The sequence below is a fragment of the Gobio gobio genome, assembly GCF_949357685.1.
Source record: "Gobio gobio genome assembly, chromosome: 23".
In the NCBI taxonomy this organism is placed as follows: Eukaryota; Metazoa; Chordata; class Actinopteri; order Cypriniformes; family Gobionidae; genus Gobio; species Gobio gobio.
The window spans coordinates 45,612,666-45,631,339 of NC_137119.1; the positions used below are offsets into that span (position 1 = coordinate 45,612,666).

Consider the following 18,674-nt stretch of genomic DNA (forward strand, 5'->3'; position numbering starts at 1 on the left):
GACCTCACACACATGACCTGATCTACACATGACCTGATCTACACATGACCTCACACACATGACCTCACACACATGACCTCACACACATGACCTGATCTACACATGACCTGATCTACACATGACCTGATCTACACATGACCTCACACACATGACCTCACACACAACCTCACACACATGACCTGATCTACACATGACCTCACACGCATGACCTCACACACGACCTGATCTACGCATGACCTGATCTACACATGACCTGATCACACGCATGACCTCACACACATGACCTGATCTACACATGACCTCACACACATGACCTGATCTACACATGACCTCACACGCATGACCTCACACACGACCTGATCTACGCATGACCTGATCTACACATGACCTGATCACACACATGACCTCACACACATGACCTGATCTACACATGACCTCACACACATGACCTGATCTACACATGACCTCACACATATGACCTGATCTACACATGACCTGATCTACACATGACCTCACACACATGACCTCACACACATGACCTCACACACATGACCTGATCTACACATGACCTGATCTACACATGACCTCACACACATGACCTCACACATGACTTCACACACATGACCTGATCTACACATGACCTCACACGCATGACCTCACACACGACCTGATCTACGCATGACCTGATCTACACATGACCTGATCACACACATGACCTCACACACATGACCTGATGTACACATGACCTCACACACATGACCTCACACACATGACCTGATCTACACATGACCTCACACGCATGACCTCACACACGACCTGATCTACGCATGACCTGATCTACACATGACCTGATAACACACATGACCTCACACACATGACCTGATCTACACATGACCTCACACACATGACCTGATCTACACATGACCTGATCTACACATGACCTCACACACATGTCCTGATCTACACATGACCGCACACACATGACCTCACACACGACCTCACACACATGACCTGATCTACACATGACCTCACACGCATGACCTCACACACGACCTGATCTACACATGACCTCACACGTGACCTCACACACGTGACCTCACACACATGACCTGATCTACACATGACCTCACACACATGACCTCACACACATGACCTCACACACGTGACCTGATCTACACATGACCTCACACACATGACCTCACACACATGACCTCACACACATGACCTGATCTACACATGACCTGATCTACACATGACCGCACACACATGACCTCACACACGACCTCACACACATGACCTGATCTACACATGACCTCACACGCATGACCTCACACACGACCTGATCTACGCATGACCTGATCTACACATGACCTGATCACACACATGACCTGATCTACACATGACCTCACACACATGACCTCACACACATGACCTCACACACATGACCTGATCTACACATGACCTCACACACATGACCTCACACACGTGACCTGATCTACACATGATCTCACACACGTGACCTCACACACGTGACCTGTTCTATACATGACCTCACACACGTGACCTCACACACGTGACCTCACACACATGACCGGATCTACACATGACCTGATCTATACAATATATAGTAATGTTTTCCTGCGGCTCTATTAACCCTTGACTCTGTAACGTGTGTAGCTGGGAGCGGAGGGTGGATAACCGCGGCCGGATTTATTACGTGGATCACAACACGCGCACCACCACGTGGCAGCGGCCGACGATGGAGTCAGTGAGGAACTTCGAGCAGTGGCAGTCGCAGCGCAGTCAGCTCCAGGGAGCCATGCATCAGTTCAACCAGAGATACCTCTACTCGGTACACGATTCCCTCACACACACACACACACACACACGGCTGCTGCAGGTCAGAGTTCACCCTCCACTCTGCTCACGCTCTCTCTGCTGTCCCTCTAGGCGTCCATGATGTCCGCTGAGAACGATCCTCTGGGGCCGCTGCCGCCGGGTTGGGGTAAGTTAGCATTCGCTATCGTTAGCACACGCGTGTTCTGTCCCGTGACGTGTGTTCTGCTCGTGTTCTCAGAGCGGCGTGTGGACACCAACGATCGCGTCTACTTCGTCAATCACAACACCAAGACGACGCAGTGGGAAGACCCGCGGACACAAGGGTGAGTGAGGACCGCTTCGACGAATCAGATCTCGCTGTGTGTGCTCTCATCACAGGTGTGTGTGTGTGTGTGAACCAGGCTGCAGAACGAAGATCCGCTTCCCGAGGGCTGGGAGATTCGCTACACCAGGGAGGGCGTGCGCTACTTCGTGGATCACAACACGCGCACCACCACCTTCAGCGACCCGCGGACGGGCAAATCATCTGTGTGAGTCTGACATGAGCTGTGTTTACACGTCACACACATCTGAGAACAGAGCACCGTTTCCATCACGTGTTCTAGAGAACTAAATCTGGTTCAAAGTATCAGAAATAAAGTCATGTAGCGGTGCTGTTTTCCTCTAATGAGTGTGTGTGTGTGTGTGTGTGTGTGTGTGTGTGTGTGTGTGTGTGTGTGTGTGTGTGTGTGTGTGTGTGTGTGTGTGTGTGTTGAGCAGCACTAAAGGTCCACAGATTGCATACGAGCGAAGCTTCAGGTGGAAACTGGCTCATTTCCGTTATTTGTGTCAGGTAACGCTCGTCCAGCTCTTCAACACTTCGCCCCAGTGTGTGTGTGTGTGTGTGTTTGTGTGTGTCTTCCTAACTCGCGTCTTTGGGTCCACAGTCCAACGCTCTTGCCAGCCATGTGAAGATCACCGTGTCCCGGCAGACGCTGTTCGAGGACTCGTTCCAGCAGGTCGGCAAACACACACCGCTTCAGTCATGTGACTCCGCCCAGTTTCTGAATGTTTTAGTCACGCCTCCTTTCTGACTGTAGATCATGAACTTCAAGCCGTATGACCTGAGGCGGCGTCTGTACGTGATCTTCAGAGGCGAGGAGGGACTGGACTACGGAGGGCTTGCACGGTACGACACACACACACACACACACACACACAGCCATTCTCACTCTTGCACACAGAGAACCAATCGTACTCCGTATGTGAAGTTCAGTTCAGGACAGGACGTGACATCAGGGCTACACGGTGATCGACCGTACGGCATCTTATATAATACACACACACACACACACATGTTTTTGACAGATTTATTCACACAATGAAGTAAGGCATTTCTAATAAAGTGTATTATTTCACAAATATATTTATGATTTTAGTGATGTGTTCTTCTCTGAAGTTCTGTTTTCTAGTGTTCATGAGGTTGGACGTCAGGTGACGTGTTCACAAACACTGATTGGCCAGTGGCCCATGTGACGTGTGGTTTATTTGCTGTAATTTTGTAGTAAAGAGGAAGAGATGATTGGACGCTAGCAGTGCTTCTGTCCAAACACACGAATGTCAACGTTGACCAAAAACGTTTTGACACATTCAGTGTTTGCTGCAGGACAGATGAGTTGGTTTTGTACCATTGTGAGTGATGACATCGCCCTGATGTGTGTGTGTGTGTGTGTGTGCAGGGAATGGTTCTTCCTCCTGTCTCACGAGGTGCTGAACCCGATGTACTGTCTGTTTGAATACGCCGGCAAGAGCAACTACTGTCTGCAGATCAACCCCGCGTCCACCATCAACCCCGACCACCTGTCCTACTTCTGCTTCATCGGACGCTTCATCGCCATGGCAAGCCCCACACACACACACACACACACACACACTTCAGTAGAGGAGGCCAGCCGCTCATCTTTCCTGTGTTTGCAGGCTCTCTTCCACGGGAAGTTCATCGACACCGGCTTCTCGTTGCCCTTCTACAAGCGCATGCTCAATAAGAAACTGATCCTGAAGGATCTGGAGTCCATAGATCCGGAGTTCTACAACTCTCTCATCTGGATCAGGTGCGTCTCTTCTGAACCATCTGGACCTTTTGTGTGTGAGAAATGGCCAACCGCTGGGGTTAGAGGTCACCGGTGTCTGTCCAGTAAACGCTTCTGACCGGCGCTCATGTGATCCGTTCACAGAGACAACAACATCGAGGAGTGCGGCCTGGAGATGTACTTCTCAGTGGACATGGAGATCCTGGGCAAAATCACGTCACATGACCTGAAGGCAGACGGGGCCAATGTCCTGGTGACCGAGGAGAATAAAGAGGAGTATATCGGGTACTCGTTCACACCGCGCACGTCCAGACGCAGTGATGTTTTATTAACTGTCTCCGCTTCATAATGAGTGACCGCTGGTGTGGACGTTCTTCTGTCCCGCAGGCTGATGGCGGAGTGGAGGTTCTCTCGTGGCGTGGAGAGTCAGACCAAAGCCTTTCTGGACGGGTTTAACGAGGTGGTGCCGCTGCAGTGGCTGCAGTACTTCGACGAGAAGGAGCTCGAGGTGTGTCTCTCGCTGACCGCTGTCTCTCGCTGACCGCTGTCTCTCACTGACCCTCTGTCTCTCGCTGACCGCTGTCTCTCGCTGACCGCTGTCTCTCACTGACCTCTGTCTCACTGACCTCTCTCTCTCGTTGCTGACCGTTGTCTCTCGCTGACCTCTGTCTCTCGCTGACCTCTCTCTCACTGACCTCTGTCTCTCGCTGACCCTCTGTCTCTCACTGACCTCTCTCTCTCGTTGCTGACCGCTGTCTCTCGCTGACCTCTCTCTCGCTGACCTCTCTCTCGCTGACCTCTGTCTCACTGACCTCTCTCTCTCGTTGCTGACCGCTGTCTCTCGCTGACCTCTGTCTCTCGCTGACCTCTGTCTCTCGCTGACCTCTGTCTCTCGCTGACCTCTCTCTCGCTGACCTCTGTCTCTCGCTGACCTCTCTCTCGCTGACCTCTGTCTCACTGACCTCTCTCTCGTTGCTGACCGCTGTCTCTCGCTGACCTCTGTCTCTCGCTGACGGCTGTCTCTCGCTGACCTCTGTCTCTCGCTGACCTCTGTCTCTCGCTGACCTCTCTCTCGCTGACCTCTGTCTCACTGACCTCTCTCTCGTTGCTGACCGCTGTCTCTCGCTGACCTCTGTCTCTCGCTGACCTCTGTCTCTCGCTGACGGCTGTCTCTCGCTGACCTCTGTCTCTCGCTGACCTCTGTCTCTCGCTGACCTCTGTCTCTCGCTGACCTCTGTCTCTCGCTGACCTCTCTCTCGCTGACCTCTGTCTCTTGCTGACCTCTCTCTCGCTGGCTGACCTCTGTCTCACTGACCTCTCTCTCTCGTTGCTGACCGCTGTCTCTCGCTGACCTCTGTCTCTCGCTGACCTCTCTCTCGCTGACCTCTGTCTCTCGCTGACCTCTGTCTCTCGCTGACCGCTGACTCTCGCTGACCTCTCTCTCGCTGACCTCTGTCTCTCGCTGACCTCTCTCTCGCTGACCTCTGTCTCTCGCTGACCTCTGTCTCTCGCTGACCTCTCTCTCACTGACCTCTGTCTCTCGCTGACCTCTGTCTCTCGCTGACCTCTCTCTCGCTGACCTCTCTCTCGCCTTCCTCTCTCTTCGCTGACCTCTGTCTCTTGCTGACCTCTCTCTCAGTGACCTCTGTCTCTCGCTGACCTCTCTCTCGCCTTCCTCTCTCTCGCTGACCTCTGTCTCTCGCTGACCTCTCTCTCGCTGACCTCTCTCTCGCCTTCCTCTCTCTCGCTGACCTCTGTCTCTTGCTGACCTCTCTCTCAGTGACCTCTGTCTCTCGCTGACCTCTCTCTCGCTGACCTCTCTCTCGCTGACCTCTTTCTCACTGACCTCTCTCGTTGCTGACCGCTGTCTCTCGCTGACCTCTGTCTCTCGCTGACCTCTCTCTCGCTGACCTCTGTCTCACTGACCTCTCTCTCTCGTTGCTGACCTCTGTCTCTCGCTGACGTCTCTCTCGCTGACCTCTGTCTCTCGCTGACCTCTGTCTCTCGCTGACCTCTGTCTCTCGCTGACCTCTGTCTCTCGCTGACCGCTGACTCTCGCTGACCTCTGTGTCTGTGTGCAGGTGATGCTGTGTGGCATGCAGGAGGTGGATCTGCAGGACTGGCAGAGGAACACTGTGTATCGCCACTACACGCGCAACAGCAAACAGATCATCTGGTTCTGGCAGGTCAGAGCTTTCCTTCCACACTCCCTGACCTCTCACCGGCGGGATGACACGTTTATAGTGTTTCAGATTCATATTCTGCCTAAATTCTTGTATCCTAATCCTAATCCTAAATCCTAACCCTCTGAACACGCGTGCCCTAACCCGCTGAACACGCGTGCCCTAACCCGCTGAACACGCGTGCCCTAACCCGCTGAATATGTGTGCCCTAATCCTCTGAACATGCATGCCCTAGCCCTAACCCGCTGAACCCGCTTGCCCTAACCCTCTGAACACGCGTGCCCTAACCCTTTGAACACGCGTGCCCTAACCCTCTGAACACGCGTGCCCTAACCCGCTGAACACGCGTGCCCTAACCCTCTGAACACGCGTGCCCTAACCCTCTGAACACGCGTACCCTAACCCTCTGAACATGCATGCCCTAGCCCTAACCCTCTGAACACGCGTGCCCTAACCCGCTGAACACGCGTGCCCTAACCCGCTGAACACGTGTGCCCTAACCCGCTGAACACGCGTGCCCTAACCCGCTGAACACGCGTGCCCTAACCCGCTGAACACGTGTGCCCTAACCCGCTGAACACGTGTGCCCTAACCCGCTGAACACGCGTGCCCTAACCCTCTGAACACGCGTGCCCTAACCCTCTGAACACGCGTGCCCTAACCCGCTGAACACGTGTGCCCTAACCCTCTGAACACGCGTGCCCTAACCCGCTGAACACGTGTGCCCTAACCCTCTGAACACGCGTGCCCTAACCCTCTGAACACGCGTGCCCTAACCCTCTGAACACGCGTGCCCTAACCCGCTGAACACGTGTGCCCTAACCCTCTGAACACGCGTGCCCTAACCCGCTGAACACGCGTGCCCTAACCCTCTGAACACGCGTGCCCTAACCCGCTGAACACGCGTGCCCTAACCCGCTGAACACGCGTGCCCTAACCCGCTGAACACGCGTACCCTAACCCGCTGAACACGCGTGCCCTAACCCTCTGAACACGCGTGCCCTAACCCGCTGAACACGCGTGCCCTAACCCTCTGAACACGCGTACCCTAACCCGCTGAACACGCGTGCCCTAACCCTCTGAACACGCGTGCCCTAACCCTCTGAACACGCGTGCCCTAACCCTTTGAACACGCGTGCCCTAACCCTCTGAACACGCGTGCCCTAACCCTCTGAACACGCGTACCCTAACCCTCTGAACATGCATGCCCTAGCCCTAACCCTCTGAACACGCGTGCCCTAACCCGCTGAACACGCGTGCCCTAACCCGCTGAACACGCGTGCCCTAACCCGCTGAACACGTGTGCCCTAACCCGCTGAACACGTGTGCCCTAACCCGCTGAACACGCGTGCCCTAACCCGCTGAACACGTGTGCCCTAACCCGCTGAACACGCGTGCCCTAACCCGCTGAACACGCGTGCCCTAACCCGCTGAACACGCGTGCCCTAACCCGCTGAACACGTGTGCCCTAACCCGCTGAACACGCGTGCCCTAACCCTCTGAACACGTGTGCCCTAACCCTCTGAACACGCGTGCCCTAACCCTCTGAACACGCGTGCCCTAACCCTCTGAACACGCGTGCCCTAACCCTCTGAACACGCGTGCCCTAACCCTCTGAACACGCGTGCCCTAACCCTCTGAACACGCGTGCCCTAACCCTCTGAACACGCGTGCCCTAACCCTCTGAACACGCGTGCCCTAACCCTCTGAACACGCGTGCCCTAACCCGCTGAACACGCGTGCCCTAACCCTCTGAACACGCGTGCCCTAACCCGCTGAACACGCGTGCCCTAACCCTCTGAACACGCGTGCCCTAACCCTCTGAACACGCGTGCCCTAACCCTCTGAACACGCGTGCCCTAACCCGCTGAACACGCGTGCCCTAACCCTCTGAACACGCGTGCCCTAACCCTCTGAACACGCGTGCCCTAACCCTCTGAACACGCGTGCCCTAACCCTCTGAACACGCGTGCCCTAACCCGCTGAACACGCGTGCCCTAACCCTAACCCGTGCTAGAAACAGAACTGACGCCTGTTTTTCTCGTGACGCAAACGTTGGAAGCGTTTCAGGGCCAAATAGAATATAGGAAAAGCTTTTTATGTCATTTTGACACAAATACATATTAATAAATTACATTTTGATGTTTGTAAGTCTCTAGGTTTTAACATAAATGCAGATATAATTGTAATTAAAAATCATAATTATCCCTATTGCCTGATACATGATGATCAGTACAGTATTGTGATCTGAGCAGTGTTCATATTGTTAGCTAGCGTATCTATAAGCTAACACTGTTCTCCACTGTTTCTCCTCACACTAATACTCATCGGCCTCCTCTGATCGCTGTTCTGTCTAATCCTGGCCTGTCCCTAATGTGTGTCATAATTGTATGGCTGTGGTCTGCCATATGAGTATTAATAAACATTTATAACTGTCATTGCGGTCCATTGTTTTCCTATCGCTGAAATTCTCCGCACTCCCTCTCGTTACATCACGTCCGGTTTTGGCATTTTTAGATGCGGAAGTAAAATTCTCTCACAAAACGACTCCGAAAGCCTTAAAAGCGTATTCATAAGTATATTTTAAAGAAAATCTAGTTCCTACATTATTTTTCTATACATTGACTCTCTGGAGTCTCTAACCTGCAATATGCCCTTTAAAGAATCCCTCTTTTATTATTGTGCAAACTGCAGATTTATTTCTAGTATTATTTATTGGATTTGGTCACTTTATTATTTAATTTTGAGCCCTATGCTTTATTTTTCAGGTATGCACTTTATTTAGTTTCTGCTCTTGATCTGGCTTGTTTAATAAATATTCCTCTTTTATTAAAGTGGACGTGCCTTTTGTGTTTAAGAGTAAAAGCTTTACGTTAATCGTCTATTGATGTCTCAGCCGCTGAGCTGACCCTGTGTTCAGTGTCTGATGATCGTGTCTGTCAGTTATTATATTACAGATGACAAAAACAATCTTCTAAATTATGTTGCATATTCCTCAAAAGGTCTTGTTGTTGTGAACTTTTATCTTCTAAAGTGTAGGAAACTCAGAAGTGAAGACCAGGAGACGTCGGGATCGCGTTCAAACAGAAGTTATTCTTTTAATGAGAACTCTCTGTGCTGCAGGTCGTCCGAAAAAAGTCTAACTTAACAGTACAAAACAATGCAATTTATCTACATTTCAGGGGGAGGGGTTATACAGCAGGGGGAGGGGTTATACAGCAGGGGGAGGGGTTATACAGCAGGGGAGGGGTTATACAGCAGGGGGAGGGGTTATACAGCAGGGGGAGGGGTTATACAGCAGGGGGAGGGATTATACAGCAGGGGGAGGGATTATACAGCAGGGGGAGGGGTTATACAGCAAGGGGAGGGGTTATACAGCAGGGGGAGGGGTTATACAGCAGGGGGAGGGATTATACAGCAGGGGGAGGGGTTATACAGCAGGAGGGGTTATACAGCAGGGGGAGGGGTTATACAGCAGGGGGAGGGGTTATACAGCAGGGGGAGGGGTTATACAGCAGGGGGAGGGGTTATACAGCAGGGGGAGGGGTTATACAGCAGGGGGAGGGGTTATACAGCAGGGGGAGGGGTTATACAGCAGGGGAGGAGACATTCAAACAAACGAATGCATATGTTGTGTAGGTAAAGGACACACCTTAGACATAACGGTGTGACCTTTCCTAATTCAATCAGCATAACAGTGCCATTCAAATGCACAGATGCTAATCCAATCACTCAGGCAGTATTGCTCTAAACGTGTCATGGTAAATAGTCAGGAAGTGCATAAAGACAAAAGACTTAATGTCTCAAACACTTACACAGCCTGACGTAATCTCCTTAGAATTTCCTCACGTTTACTTCAAAATGTAAAACAAATATAGATCATGTTTTCAGTTATATTCTATTACATTGGAACCTAGATATAACAATGTATAAATTTGTAATCTTACATTGTGATGATGTCACTAGTTGACAACAGGACTATATTTTGGGAGATCATAGGTTGTGATATAGCGCAGCTGATGTGACGACAGACTCGCGTGTCAGACTCACTTCAGTGCAAAATCATCAGCTCAAAAACCATTTCATATTCTGCAAATAGCCCAACAGCTTATGTTTATTTATAATTAATTTATGCAGACAACAAGGCCACCAACGCACAGTGCACAGATAATTCATTTAACGCTTTTTTTCCTAACGTCATTTTTAGTCGAAAATTTCAGGACTTCAGTCGACTAACATTTTCTTTGGTTGATTACAGCCACACGTCGTATTGAACAGTCTGAGCGTCAGGTGGTAGAGGACTCAGAGAGTGTGTGTGTGTGTGTGTGCAGCTGGTGAAGGAGGTGGACAACGAGGTGCGTCTGCGTCTGATGCAGTTTGTGACGGGCACCTGCCGGCTGCCATTGGGCGGCTTCGCTGAGCTCATGGGTGCGTTCTGAGCCGCACTAACACATGCACAGAAGGGCTGTAAACGACCCGCTAACCCTTTCTCTGACTCTGGGCCCGCAGGAAGTAACGGACCGCAGAAGTTCTGCATCGAGAAGGTGGGCAAGGAGACGTGGCTTCCGCGGAGTCACACCTGGTGAGTGTACAGGAGGAGGTTTGACCCCAGGCGTCTGACCTCGGCTCACTCGCTCTTCTGTTTGCAGCTTCAACCGGCTGGACCTGCCTCCCTACAAGAGCTTCGACCAGCTGAAGGAGAAGCTGCTCTTCGCCATCGAGGAGACCGAGGGCTTCGGCCAGGAGTGAGGACGGCCCCTCACGGACACACATCCGCCAAGTTAAACAAACCATGAATCTTGCACAGACGTTACTGATGTAAATAAGCTATTTTGTCATTTTAAACCAAATCTTTATCTTAAGAGCTCATCTAGTGATCACGTGACTCCCCGTGAATATGCAAGCGGTTGGGCTTCTGGTCTTTGCTGATATCTATACACAACGCTTGGGTTTATTCGTTTGGCGGGTTTTTAAAATGAGCCTGAAACCATTAGAGAGGATTTCCCTGTAGACTCGAACTCTTGCGGCTCTAGTTTTATAGAGCTCTTCCAGAACGCCTGTAGTTTGATCCGGAGACTCAGCGCTTGCATGGCCGCCTGCGGACGACAGGACGGGCCGCTCATATCGCTCATCAGGATCTGGACAGGGTTGGCACTTTCGGCTGGCGGTCAGTGTTGGTCAGAGGGGCGGCAGCGGCTGATCATCATTTCTGTGGCCTTTGACCGTCAGGGGAGGAAAACTGTCCATGAATATTTCATATTAAAATATGAGTTCAAACAAACTCGAGTCTCTCGTCTTCTTCAAGTGGAGTTTATTTTCATTTCACAGAACATAAAATAAATTTATTCTAGTTTATGACGCTTTATTTCATTTGCTCAAGGAAGAGGGAACATCCCAAAATCCTGACTAAACATTGGAAATCTGATCCATGTCAATAAAGCAAAACACAAACGCACAGCATTTCATCCCAACGCCACCGGCCCACGGTCAATCACTGGTCAGTCACAGGCCAATCACTGGTCAATCACAGGTCAGTCACTGGTCAATCACAGGTCAGTCACTGGTCAATCACAGGTCAGTCACTGGCCAATCACAGGTCAATCACAGGTCAGTCACTGGCCAATCAGGTCAGTCACTGGCCAATCACTGGTCAGTCACAGGCCAATCACTGGTCAATCACAGGTCAGTCACTGGTCAATCACAGGTCAGTCACTGGTCAATCACAGGTCAGTCACTGGCCAATCACAGGTCAGTCACTAGCCAATCACAAGTCAGTCACTGGTCAATCACAAGTCAGTCACTGGTCAATCACAGGTCAGTCACTGGTCAATCACAGGTCAGTCACTGGTCAATCACAGGTCAGTCACTGGCCAATCACAAGTCAGTCACAGGGCAATCACTGGTCAGTCACTGGTCAATCACAGGTCAGTCACTGGCCAATCACAGGCCAGTCACTGGTCAGTTACTGGTCAATCACAGGTCAGTCACAGGCCAATCACTGGTCAGTCACAGGCCAATCACCGGTCAATCACAGGGCAATCAAAGGGCAGTCACAGGGCAATCAAAGGGCAGTCACAGGGCAATCACAGGTCAGTCACAGGCCAATCACCGGTCAATCACTGGTCAGTCACAGGGCAATCACAGGCCAGTCACCGGTCAATCACTGGTCAGTCACAGGGCAATCACAGGGCAGTCACAGGCCAATCACTGGTCAATCACTGGTCAGTCACAGGGCAATCACAGGCCAATCACCGGTCAATCACAGGGCAATCACAGGGCAGTCACAGGTCAGTCACTGGTCAATCACAGGTCAGTCACTGGTCAGTCACAGGGCAATCACAGGCCAGTCACCGGTCAATCACTGGTCAGTCACAGGGCAATCACAGGGCAGTCACAGGCCAATCACTGGTCAGTTACTGGTCAATCACTGGTCAGTCACAGGGCAATCACAGGCCAATCACCGGTCAATCACTGGTCAATCACAGGGCAATCACAGGGCAGTCACAGGGCAGTCACAGGTCAGTCACTGGTCAATCACAGGTCAGTCACTGGTCAGTCACAGGGCAATCACAGGTCAGTCACAGGCCAATCACAGGTCAGTCACAGGCCAATCACCGGTCAGTCACTGGTCAATCACAGGTCAGTCACAGGCCAGTCACCGGTCAATCACTGGTCAGTCACAGGGCAATCACAGGTCAGTCACAGGCCAATCACTGGTCAGTTACTGGTCAATCACAGGGTAATCACAGGTCAGTCACAGGCCAATCACCGGTCAATCACTGGTCAGTCACAGGGCAATCACAGGTCAGTCACAGGCCAATCACTGGTTAGTTACTGGTCAATCACAGGGTAATCACAGGTCAGTCACAGGCCAATCACTGGTCAGTCACAGGGCAATCACAGGTCAGTCACAGGCCAATCACTGGTTAGTTACTGGTCAATCACAGGTCAGTCTCTGGTCAATCACAGGTCAGTCACTGGTCAATCACAGGTCAGTCACTGGTCAATCACAGGTCAGTCACTGGTCAATCACAGGTCAGTCACAGGGCAATCACTGGTCAGTCACTGGTCAATCACAGGTCAGTCACTGGTCAATCACAGGTCAGTCACTGGTCAATCACTGGTCAATCACAGGTCAGTCACTGGTCAATCACAGGTCAGTCACTGGTCAATCACAGGTCAGTCACAGGTCAGTCACTTGTCAATCACAGGTCAGTCACTGGCCAGTCACTGGTCAATCACAGGTCAGTCACTGGTCAATCACAGGTCAGTCACAGTCCGCATTCACGCTCAGACTCGTCCAGCGTCTATTAATGCCACACATTAAAGAGTGTAAATTAATCGATAGCAAATCTCCATCGTACACACATGAAGAGCAAAGCTTGTCCGGGTTAGAGGAGCGGGATCATCCGTTGAGTTTCTTCAGGAGCTCCAGCGCTTCCTTATGGACCTGCATGGGGTCAAACATAAAGGTCAGCGTCTGCAGATGATTGGACAGGTAAATCTGACCGATGACTGCACCTGTTTGTCTTCCTCTGTGACCGCAGGACAGTCGCGCGCTCTCTTGAGCCACAGCGCCGCCTGCTGGACGTCCCTCAGCATCAGGTACGTCCTCCCGAGCATCAGCAGGTTCTTGCTGTAGAAATTCGGGTCAACTAAAGTGAAATATTAAAACGTTAAAGTGGCAATCAGTCGCGTGTAAAATAAATAAAACATCATGAAGGTGCTTGTGTTCATATGGAACCTTCTTCAGCTCTCAGGAAAAACGCCAAAGCCTGACGGAGACAAACATGTTCAGTTTCAGCCCAAATAACATTTCCATCTCCACAGCCCATAATAATCTCCTTCACTGACCTCTTCATATGTGGCCGTCGGAGGAGACGCAAATATAACGGCTGCAACTCTCCTCTGGTACCACGGCAACTCCGCGAACGCAAAACACCTGAGGAGCAGACGAGGGTCAGGACGCCTTCAGAGGAGCACACACAAACTCACCAGACACCACGACACACCACACACACTCACCACAACACACACTCACCTCAAGTCAAGTCAACCTTATTTATATAGCGCTTTAACAATGCAGATTTTTTCAAAGCAGCTTTACAGTGTTAAACAGGAAAATAATGCAGCATAATTGTATTCAGCCGTACAGCCATTCTGGAGAAAACGCTGATGTCATCAGTTCATTTCAATTATCATACAGTGACAGTGTGGGCTTTAGATCAATAATTTAGTTTATATGGTTAATTTAGTTTAATAATTATATTTAGTTGAAAAATGTAGTGTCCCCAACTGAGCAAGTCAAGCCAGAGGCAACAGTGGCAAGGAAACCAAAACCCCATCAGGAGCAGAATGGAGGAAAATAAACCTTGGGAGAAACCAGGCTCAGTCGGGGGGGCAGTTCTCCTCTGGCCAATTAACAAACAGCGTATGATTATTATTCTGGCAACTTTACAGGTCAGAGGTCATAATAGATCGGAATATTCGAAGGATCGGAGGCAACACGCCAGAGACGGGTTTATTGAGGATGCCGTGACGATGAGGCAGTTTCAGGAGGAGGATAATCACAGTCTCTCAGACACTTCAGAGTCATGTGTTGGTCATGTGTTGGTCATGTGTTGGTCATGTGTTGGTCATGTGTTGGTCATGTGTTGGTCATGTGTTGGTCTTGTGTTGGTCTTGTGTTGGTCATGTGTTGGTCATGTGTTGGTCTTGTGTTGGTCTTGTGTTGGTCATGTGTTGGTCATGTGTTGGTCATGTGTTGATCACGATCTGATCCGGATCCGGCTGACTGCAGTAAACCTCGGGATAAAACAGAGAGACTATCATTAGCGTAGATGCCATTCTTCTGATGATGTCACGAGTACATCAGGTGTTATGGGAAGTGTTCCCGGTTCCGGCTGACCTAGTTAATGCAGCCTAACAATCATTTCATTGAGAAAGTGTTTTATGTGTATGCCACAGTAAAGAGATGTGTTTTTAGTCTAGATTTAAACTGACAGAGTGTGTCTGCTTCCCGAACAATGTTAGGAAGACTGTTCCAGAGTTTAGGAGCTAAATAGGAAAAGGATCGACCGCCTGCAGTTGATTTGGATATTCTCGGTATGATCAACTGGCCAGAGTTTTGAGACCGCAGTAGACGTGATGGAGTATAATGTGTTAAGAGCTCGCTCAAGTACTGGAGATAAACCATTTAGTGCTTTGTAAATAATAAGCAAGATTTTAAAATGTATGCGATGTTTAATAGGCAGCCAGTGCAGTGTTGACAGAACTGGGCTAATATGGTCACACTTCCTGGTTCTAGTAAGAACTCGAGCTGCTGCGTTTTGGACCAGCTGGAGTTTATTTATTAAGCGAGCAGGGCAACCACCCAGTAGAGCATTACAATAATCTAGCCTTGAGGTCATGAACGCATGAACTAACTGTTCAGCATTTTGCATTGAGAGCATGTGCCGTAATTTAGAGATATTTTTAAGATGGTAGAAAGCAGTTTTACAGATGCTAGAAACGTGGCTTTCAAACGAAAGATTGGTATCAAAGAGCACACCCAGGTTCCTCACTGACGACGAGGACTTGACAGAGCAGCATCAAGTGTTAGACAGTATTCTAGGGCACTACTTGTGGAGCTTTTTTTGTCCAGTAATTAAAAATTGCAGGAAATTACTGGTCATCCAATGTTTTATATCAGCTCTGCATTCCGTTAATCTTGTGAATTATTAAGTTTCTTCAGGGCGTGAAGAAATATAGAGCTGAGTATCGTCAGCATAACAATGAAAACTAACGCCATGCTTCCTAATGATATCTCCCAGTGGTAGCATGTACAGGGTGAAGAGTAGCGGTCCTAGCACTGAGCCTTGCGGTACTCCATACTGAACTTGCGATCGGTGTGACATATCTTCATTTACTACTACAAACTGATAACGGTCGCATAGGTATGATTTAAACCATGACAAAGCAATTCCACTAATACCTACATAATTTTCGAGTCTATTCAAAAGAATGTTGTGGTCGATAGTATCAAATGCAGCGCTAAGATCGAGTAACACTAATAGAGAGATACAGCCACGATCGGATGATAAGATTAAATCATTTGTAACTCTGATGAGAGCAGTCTCAGTACTATGATACGGTCTAAATCCTGACTGGAAATCCTCACAGATACCATTTCTTTCTAAAAAGGAACATAATTGTGAAGACACTGCCTTTTCTAGTGTTTCTGACAGAAAGGGTAGATTTGAGATTGGTCTATAATTGACTAAATCTGTAGGATTAAAGTTACGTTTTTTTAATAAGTGGTTTAATAATAGGCAACTTAAAAGTTTTCGGTACATATCCTAATGACAAAGATGAATTAATGATATTAAGAAGAGGATCTATGACCTCTGGTAGCATCTCTTTTAATAGCCTAGTCGGTATAGGGTCGAGCATACATGTTGTTGATTTAGATGATTTAACGAGTTTAGCCAATTCTTCTTCTCCTATAGCAGTGAATGAGTGTGTGTGTGTGTGTGTGTTCTCCTATAGCAGTGAATGAGTGTGTGTTTGTGTGTGTGTGTGTGTGTGTGTGTGTGTGTGTTCTCCTATAGCAGTGAATGAGTGTAATTTTTCCTCAGTGACACTACAATGCTCTGTCTGATGTGATACTGTAGTAGACGCTGCATGGTTCAAATTTTCTTCCTAATATTATCAATCTTACATGTGAAGAAGTTCATAAAGTCATTACTGCTGTGCTGTTTACAAACATCAGAAGTTGAAGCTTTATTTTTGGTTAATTTAGCCACTATATCGAATAAACACCTCGGGTTGTGTTTGTTTTCTTCTAATAGAGTCGAGAAATAAGCAGATCTAGCAGTTTTTACGGCCTTTCTGTATGTGATCATGTGCTCTTTCCACGAATTACGAAAGACCTCTAGTTTTGTTTTCTTCCAGCTGCGCTCCATTTTTCTGGCTGCTGTTTTAAGGGCCCGAGAGTGTGTGTGTGTGTGTATGTGTGTGTGTGTGTGTGAGGGTGTGCTCGTTGTACCACGGCGTTGGACTATTTTCTTTAATCTTCTTTAAGCGCAGAGGAGCAACTGTGTCTAAAGTACTGGAAAAGAGAGAGTCAATAGTTTCTGTTGCAACATCGAGTTCTTCTATACTATCTGGGATGCTGAGCAGATGATACTGATGAGGGAGATTATTTAAAAAGCAATCTTTAGTAGCGGCAGTGATTGTCCTGCCATTTTTGAAGCGAGGGGGCGGCTTTGCAGCCTTAGCTTGACGTGAGACAGCTAGCAGATGGTCGGTTTAGCCAGTTTGTCTGCTTCAACACACACCACAACACACACACACAACACACACAACACACACACACACTCACCAGACACCACGACATACACTCACACAACACTCACCAGACACACAACACACACACACAACACACACTCACACGACACCACAACACACACTCACCAGTATCCCAGAATGTGGATGGACGTGGCATCTTTTGGGTTGAGGTCGACTGCTCGCTGTAGAAATGGGCGTTAGAGAAGTGTCACTCACTCAGAGCTGAACTGTGATGCTTTAAGCCAATCAACATCTCACCTCCAAATGCTCTCTGATGATGTAGGAGTTTCCTATCTTGACTTTGATTCCTTCATAATCGCCAACATCACTGAGGCAAATGGCGAACCACTGCAGACGACAGGCGGATCAACACCAACTCACTGAAACACGGCAATACTCAGAACAGAGAATAGAGAACAGATAAACATGCTGTACTTTATGAGCCGCAAAGGAAGACTCGTTCTTCTCCAGAGCTCGCTTGGCAAAGTCAAAGGCCTCGTATGTGAGTCGGTTCTTCTCCTCAGCGCTGATGCTGGACAGCAGAGCCAGATCCCGGGACGCTCGGGCCAGACGCCACAGGAACTCTGCCTCATCACTGGAGCAACAGCAGACCATCAGAGAGCAGCAATCCTCACATTATCCTAACCCTAACTAACCCTAACCCTAACTAACCCTAACCCTGTCTCATCACTGGAGCAACAGCAGACCATCAGAGAGCAGCAATCCTCACATTATCCTAACCCTAACCCTAACTAACCCTAACCCTAACTAACCCTAACCCTGTCTCATCACTGGAGCAACAGCAGACCATCAGAGAGCAGCAATCCTCACATCATCCTAACCCTAACTAACCCTAACCCTAACTAACCCTAACCCTAACTAACCCTAACTCTGCCTCATCACTGGAGCAACAGCAGACCATCAGAGAGCAGCAATCCTCACATCATCCTAACCCTAACTAACCCTAACCCTAACTAACCCTAACCCTGTCTCATCACTGGAGAAACAGCAGACCATCAGAGAGCAGCAATCCTCACATTATCCTAACCCTAACCCTAACTAACCCTAACCCTAACTAACCCTAACTCTGCCTCATCACTGGAGCAACAGCAGACCATCAGAGAGCAGCAATCCTCACATCCTAACCCTAACCCTAACTAACCCTAACCCTAACTAACCCTAGCCCTGTCTCATCACTGGAGCAACAGCAGACCATCAGAGAGCAGCAATCCTCACATCATCCTAACCCTAACTA

At 49.4% G+C, this 18,674-nt stretch overlaps 2 protein-coding genes across 4 annotated transcripts in view; one reads left to right on the forward strand and one right to left on the reverse strand.

Moving 5' to 3' along the window:
• wwp1 (WW domain containing E3 ubiquitin protein ligase 1) overlaps window positions 1-11,375 on the forward strand; it is a 34,612-nt gene extending 23,237 nt beyond the window's left edge. The window contains exons 10-24 of one of the 2 annotated variants that reach the window (XM_079806638.1): window positions 1,678-1,852; window positions 1,951-2,005; window positions 2,078-2,162; window positions 2,241-2,369; window positions 2,599-2,671; window positions 2,766-2,837; window positions 2,919-3,007; window positions 3,558-3,717; window positions 3,796-3,929; window positions 4,053-4,193; window positions 4,296-4,416; window positions 5,990-6,094; window positions 10,423-10,519; window positions 10,601-10,673; window positions 10,741-11,375. In XM_079806638.1, the coding sequence (XP_079662764.1) occupies window positions 1,678-1,852; window positions 1,951-2,005; window positions 2,078-2,162; window positions 2,241-2,369; window positions 2,599-2,671; window positions 2,766-2,837; window positions 2,919-3,007; window positions 3,558-3,717; window positions 3,796-3,929; window positions 4,053-4,193; window positions 4,296-4,416; window positions 5,990-6,094; window positions 10,423-10,519; window positions 10,601-10,673; window positions 10,741-10,840 (1,609 nt within the window). In that variant the 3' untranslated portion in view covers window positions 10,841-11,375. The remainder of the gene's footprint in view (window positions 1-1,677; window positions 1,853-1,950; window positions 2,006-2,077; window positions 2,163-2,240; window positions 2,370-2,598; window positions 2,672-2,765; window positions 2,838-2,918; window positions 3,008-3,557; window positions 3,718-3,795; window positions 3,930-4,052; window positions 4,194-4,295; window positions 4,417-5,989; window positions 6,095-10,422; window positions 10,520-10,600; window positions 10,674-10,740) is intronic. The other variant, XM_079806639.1, reaches the window with a different exon arrangement.
• Window positions 11,376-11,381: 6 nt separating this feature from the next.
• The window catches only part of rmdn1 (regulator of microtubule dynamics 1), a 10,116-nt gene continuing 2,823 nt past the window's right edge, over window positions 11,382-18,674 (reverse strand). The window contains exons 4-10 of one of the 2 annotated variants that reach the window (XM_079806640.1): window positions 17,855-18,014; window positions 17,678-17,767; window positions 17,546-17,601; window positions 13,946-14,033; window positions 13,836-13,866; window positions 13,613-13,746; window positions 11,382-13,541 (exon numbers count right to left, since the gene is read on the reverse strand). In XM_079806640.1, coding sequence (XP_079662766.1) covers window positions 13,497-13,541; window positions 13,613-13,746; window positions 13,836-13,866; window positions 13,946-14,033; window positions 17,546-17,601; window positions 17,678-17,767; window positions 17,855-18,014 — 604 coding nt within the window. In that variant the 3' untranslated portion in view covers window positions 11,382-13,496. The remainder of the gene's footprint in view (window positions 13,542-13,612; window positions 13,747-13,835; window positions 13,867-13,945; window positions 14,034-17,545; window positions 17,602-17,677; window positions 17,768-17,854; window positions 18,015-18,674) is intronic. The other variant, XM_079806641.1, reaches the window with a different exon arrangement.